The sequence below is a fragment of the Pseudopodoces humilis genome, chromosome 5, assembly GCF_049639895.1.
Source record: "Pseudopodoces humilis isolate 2021_Gansu_Grassland_sample_001 chromosome 5, ASM4963989v1, whole genome shotgun sequence".
Classification (NCBI taxonomy): Eukaryota; Metazoa; Chordata; class Aves; order Passeriformes; family Paridae; genus Pseudopodoces; species Pseudopodoces humilis.
The window spans coordinates 23,504,262-23,510,339 of record NC_142204.1 but is presented as its reverse complement, the minus strand read 5'-3'; the positions used below and the strand labels follow the sequence as shown (position 1 = coordinate 23,510,339).

Genomic DNA, 6,078 nt, shown 5'->3' with positions numbered 1-6,078 from the left:
TTTTGCTTGGTTTCTTTGTTCGGCTTTTTTCTTTTCTTTAAGACTCAAAGTGCCCTGTTCAGACTTAAGTCGAGGCACGGCTTTGGTTTCCAACACCGCTGCGTACCTTTCACTCGGGGTTTGGGGGAAATCTGCCTGAGGCAGGCCTCTTCCTGAGGCCAGTATTGTCTTTACCCGGTCCGGCGGGGGAGAAGAGCTGCTGGATCGCTGGACCTCCCGCCTGCCCGTTCCGGGAAGCGCATCCCTCCGCCCGGCGCTGCGGGAAAACTCCGCGTCACCCGCCCCGCCATCACTGCCCCTTTAAGAGAGGAGCGGTGACGTCACCGTGTTCCCCCTCCCTGGCGGGCAGTGGGCGGGGCGCGCGGTGCCGTGCGCAGGCGCGGAGGGAGGGCCGGGCCGGGCCCGGCGTCGCCATGGGCTCCTGAGGCCCCCGCGCCCCCGCGCCGGTGCCGGCGCCGCCCGCGGGGCAGCGGGCAGGGCCCGACCCGACCCCTCCTCGCCCCACCGGGCTGGGCCGTGTCCGCCCGCCTGCTGCATGGTAAGACGTGGCGGGGGCGGCTGCGGGCGCGCGGGCCGGGCCGGAGGGGCCGCGCTGGCGCGGGGGCGGCTCGTTGAGGCGAACTCACCTTGCGCTCCGCGCCGGCCCGGTGTGGTCGCGATTCCTGCTCCCCCCAGTTCCTCCTCCCGTCGCCACCCAGCTCTCCGCCCCGTTCCCCCCCGGTGTGCGCCCCCTTCTTAGGGCTGTCCCCGCCATTCCCTTCCGCGCACATTCCTCCCGCATGGCCTCCTTACCAACACACACAGCGCCCACCCCCGCGTCTACCCACAGCCTCCCAGTGCAGCTCCCACAGCCTCGCCCCCACCCTCGGTGCAGCCCACCCAATTCCTTCCTCTCCCTCCTTCCCCGCAACCTGTCCTCGCTGCAGCTGTTCCTCTCTCCCTATGCATTCACACGCACCAGCACAGCCCCCTCGTTCCCCAGTGCTGTCACGCTCTTTGGTGGCATTGGGTGGGTGTCACTGCACGGGTGTGTCTGGTCCTGGTTGGGCTGGGAGCTCAGTAGACTGCAGTAACGTGGTGGGCACCAGGTTTGTGTTTGCTGGGTTTCTTTTGATTCAGACTGGATGGACTGACAGACGCCTCGTGCATGTGCTGGTGTGGTAGGTGTGTGAGGAGGCTGTTTCTGTGCCTGTGTTCTCTTGCACTGTAGGTGAGTTGTGGTGGGTCTTGTTTGGATGCTCGTGGTGTCTCGAAATCTCAATTGCTCTGTGAGGGCTAAATTCAGTCTTGGCAGCTGCAGCATGTAGTGGAAAGAGGGCTTTGGAAGAATGTGTGCGTGACTGAGTTCTGATGAATTGTGGAAAGGGACTAGAGTGATTTCAGGGACAGCTCTATGAAAGCTGCCTGGAACACTCTGAAGCTGTCAAGAGTGGGTGGAGGAGGAGGAGGAGTGGGAACTCTAGAGGAAATAGTGAAGATGGCTCCTGCTTATAGAAAGTTTGCAATTGTTCTTGCCATGTAAGGAGCTTGAACAGGAGTAATTATTGAAGACATTAAGACAGGTTTTCCCCAGAGAGAAGGCTGTTTACCTCTGTTAAAGATAAAAATAGAAGACATTGATCAATAACAGAGCAAAGGCTAATAGGGTGAATAGAATGGCTTTCCTATACTGCAAAAAAACCCCAGAAAACAATAAATGAAAATGTAATAGAGCATACATCCCGCTAACAAAGACTCGGCTCTTTTAATACAGCAGTTAACTGTGCCTTTGAACTTGTGTTGCTGGATGTTACCCTTTGGTCTAAGAGCTTAGCAGCCTCCTTAAAAGGAAACACAGATTTCTCTAGAAATCTTCATGTTATTCAGGTTTCTAATAATAAATGTTTATATTTATGTGATACTGTTGGCAAAAAAAATAAACTCTCTTGCTTTTAGGATGTTGGCTAAGTACTAAACAACAGGGGTTTTGGGAGAGCTTTTCTTATGGTGAAGGTATCCCAGAAAGGCCTACTTCAGGCTTTCTTTTCACTGTTGTCCCCAAGAAAATGGGCTTCAAAGCTGCTCTGGTCTAGGGGAGCAGGTTTTTAGGTCCTTAATGCCATCATTATTAAGGTTGTGCTGTAAACCCTATGTGGCATGGAAGCAGCAGGTGGGTACCTCTGCATCTGAAGCAGGAGTGATTTGGTCTTGCTGCAAAATGATTGGGAAGCTTTACGACTGAAGTCAGCATTTCTAACCAGCTCCATTGTGGACAGATGTTTTTCTTCGTGTTCTGCTCAGGTCTCTACCATCAGTTCTGAGCACTGAATGGGCAGTGTTTCAGAGGTGTGGGGCAAGGGGATGAGCACCTTCCAACCACTGGGCACCCTTTGGACTTTAGTTTGTCTGTCTCCTTAGGACACGTGGCAGTTGAAAGGGGAAGGTTCTTGGATAAACTGGTCAGAAAATGAGTTTCAGTGTGACTGGCTGGTTTGGCATAACAGAAGCATTCTGAGCTGTCTGGTCTCTAACCATTTGACAGCATCCAGCTAGAAATCTGCCTGGTTCTCTGTCAGCTTCTTTATCTGTTTGCTGGTAGCAGGCTGGGAGGTGAGCTTTTGCAATTGTGGGATTAGTGTTCTTTTATTCTCATGGATAAAGGAAGGGTGGGTATTTTTTTTTCCTAGCACAAAATAACTTTTACAACACCTCCTTCCCCCTCAAAAAAGGTAGTCCTTTTTGTACCCAGTTCTGCTGCAGAATTAACTAAAACATCTAGTAATCGTGTTTTGGTGTAAGATGACAACCTTTTAATTTCCACATGAGGAACTTACCCTTCATTCCTTCTCCTTTCCTGTTTTGGTTTTGTTTTTAATTGGCTTGTGTTTGCATTAAGGGAGATAAACTGCTACCTGCTCCTTTTAGCAGAGTTTCCTGTTTCATTTTCTAGCAGCTCTGCTATCTTTAAGCTCTTGCAGCAATATCTGGTGGAAACAGTGAATTCCTCAGGAGATGTTTGTTGTCTGGTCCTAGCTGCTTCAAGAGCTCAGTGTTGTACTGAATGAAGTTTGAAGTAAAAGACGAAGTTTCAAATCAGACTTGCTGATTCTGAAGTGCTACTGCTATGACTCATTTCCTCAGTGTTTCCAGCCTAAAACTGAGGAAACCAAGGAAAGCAGCAGAGAATGTACAGGTTGATCTGTCTGTCTACAATATGAAGAGGATAGCACAGCCTCAGAGAGAAATTGCATTTAACCTTCATACAGTCGAGTTTTCTAGTACGTGCCTGCTGCTGGCTGCTGTGTAACAAAGCAACTGGGTGTTACTGAACGGCCCTAGCTGGGGACAGAAGCTCTTCTCTGCTTTAAAGTTCGTGATTGATTGTACTTGCCAAGGCCCTGGAATTTTGAGGTTGTAGAGAATACTACTGGTTGGGAGTTTTGTGTGCTGGCTTGCCCAGCTGTTTACTTGGAGCGCTGTGTCTGTTGTGTGCTGTTCTTGCTTCTTCCCAGACTCATTGGGGTTTGCTTTTTTGCGGTGGAAGAGCTGTTTCCTGTCAAGGCATCACACCCTACCAGAACGTTTGGGACTCTGAAAGCAGTTTGACACTGTTACAAGATGGATTTAAACACTTAGCTAAAGCACCTGTAAAATATTATAGTGCTTGAACTGAAAACACCCTTATAGTAAGGGGTTTGCAGGTATTTTGTTGTATTTATTTTCCTTCCCCCGTTGTTTTGGTTTTTTTTCCTTTGTTTTTTTTTTTTTTTTTTTCCCCTTTATGGGCTACTTTTGGGGAAAGCAACTGGACTTGTTTTCAGTGCAGCAATTCCCCAGGAGGGTTTTGGAAGTGAAATTCTGCCAGCTAAAGCAGTGAGTTGCAGCCACCCTCCAGGAGTCTCACCTCAGAGTCTCTCTCTCTTCTAAGAAGAGGCGAGGGCTGGAGTACTTGCTCATAGCCAGGTTCTCTCTCTTTAAGAATCAGGTCAACCTCCATGGGCTTTTTGTTTCTGATGGTGTAAGTAACATGTCTGGGAAGGCAACAGAGCAAGCTGTGTCCAGGGAAAATGCAGTGTGTAGGCAAGCTGCTCAGGAACTGTGCTGTATCTGGGTTTGACCAGGTCTTTATAGCCCCTTGAGAAGCATAATTCACAGGAAACCTGAAAAGGGAAATAACTGACATTCTACCTGCAATATTAACCCGTGCAGTACCTGGATATTTGTTTCTCCACCCTCAAGTCTGTATTTGTATTGAAGGGATGGGAATGTTGCTGTTATTATCTTACAGTCACAGTGCCTGTGAGTCTGATGATACTGAAAGGATCAGCTGTTTGAGGTTGTTGTGTAATGAAGAGTGACCAAGAGCATTGAGAGTTGGTGTCACAGCCTCACATTTTTTTGTTTCTAGCCCCAAAGCGTCCATCTCTGCCTGGGTATTTTGTATGTGTGGCCCCCAATCAACTCACTAGTAAACAAAAGTCCCTCTAATTCAGCAAAGAAAATGACTGCAACATGTTATGTAGTGCAGCAGTGAGGCTTCAAAGAGGGAGATGAGATGAAATCATTCCTTAAAAGCTGACCTTGCCAACCCAGTGTTCCCTCCTCAGGCTGCAGAACATGACATGGATGCTATTGGAGGTTGCTGAGCTGATTGCTTGGGAGCCTGCAGCTGCATGGTCATCTCCAACACGGGTACAGCCTCAGCATCAGTAATGTAGTTATGCCTCTGTCCAGGTTACTTGAAATGAACATGGACAAGTCAGTCACCTCAAGAGGCAGGTTAGAAGTGAATGAATTTCTCTTTGTGGCTCACCGTATCTTGTATTTTCCTTGCTGGTTTTGCTATGAAAGGTTAGTGGTGAGTGAAGCAATTTGCAGCCGTTTGTCCCATCAGCTGGGAGTGACTTCTCCTCCAAACTCTCCTGATTTACAGACTTCCTTTCTCCCCTCCCAATAACTTTGTGATGGCACTGATTTTACAAGAGTCTTAAGCCAAACGTAATTCATACAAATTCCCTTTCAGGTAACTTCACACAACTGGGTAATTTAATGTCAAAGTGTCTGGAAACACTGAGTTAAAATTTTTATCTGTTTTTAAAGCATGCACCCTCTCAGGTTGATGCTTGGTATGTTTTTCTGTATACAGAAAATGCATCACTGCTGATGGCTTTTGGGATAGAGAGACTCCCATGAATCCAGGAATACAAAGGTCCTAATTCTTCTTTCAGAACTTTGCCTCTGCAGGATTTTTATTTTTCTTGATAAAGTAGCAAGACGGGAAAGAGCTGTGGAGGGACTAATGTTAGATAGGAGCAATGAAATTAGAAGTTCATGATTTCGGGGAATTAGGAAGGATGTTTATTTCATATATCCAGAGATTAAAAAAAAAAAAAAAAGATGAGCGACAAGCTACAAACAAAAATAAGCCAATCAGTTGTTATTGCAGCAATAATGAAACAGATTTATAGTGAGTGTGGCCTTGTGCGCTTTGTTGAGAGTCACTGACTTTACTTCTGCAGTGCTCATCACTGCTACATGTCCGCATCAGAGGATGATTGCTGGGGAAGTCAGATGTGCCATTGCCCTCATATGCACCACTGCACAGCTGCCTAGACCTGTGATAAGATGTCTGGGCTCTTTCAGCTCATTTACTTGCTAAATTGAAGTATAGATGTGATCTGATAGATTCTATATGTCATCTTCTGTGTGGAAGGTATACTCTAGTGTATTAGAAATACTTTGTGTGTGACTGCCACAAGTTCAATACTTTTTCCACACTGCTGTAGAGTTTGAGTTCTGATTCTTCTTAAAGAAACTGTATACCCTGTGGTAACTTTAAAACTGTTGTCTGCCCTGTCTTGGCACTCAGAGGTGGGAAACAATGAATACAAGTGGTGGTGGAATAAGTTCTGATTTGACTTTGTTCTTGAGAGTTTGGAAAATGAAATGCAAACATCTTCTGTCATGTGGGACCCAACTGTTTACAGCACACCCTTTTTCCTTCTTGCCTCTTTCCCCTCTGCCAGTTGCAAAATATCTTTATACTCTTTCTGTGTTTGTCCCCTGGGAGCAGAAGACTTGCTTGGCTTGTGTGGAGTG

The 6,078-nt window shown here is 47.4% G+C and overlaps 1 protein-coding gene across 1 annotated transcript in view; it reads left to right on the top strand.

The window, feature by feature from the left end:
• The first annotated feature begins 402 nt into the window (after positions 1–402).
• Positions 403–6,078, top strand: part of TMEM184B (transmembrane protein 184B) — a 30,673-nt gene continuing 24,997 nt past the window's right edge. The window contains exon 1 of the mRNA XM_088055526.1: positions 403–538. Within this exon, the coding sequence (XP_087911652.1) occupies positions 536–538 (3 nt within the window). The 5' untranslated portion in view covers positions 403–535. The remainder of the gene's footprint in view (positions 539–6,078) is intronic.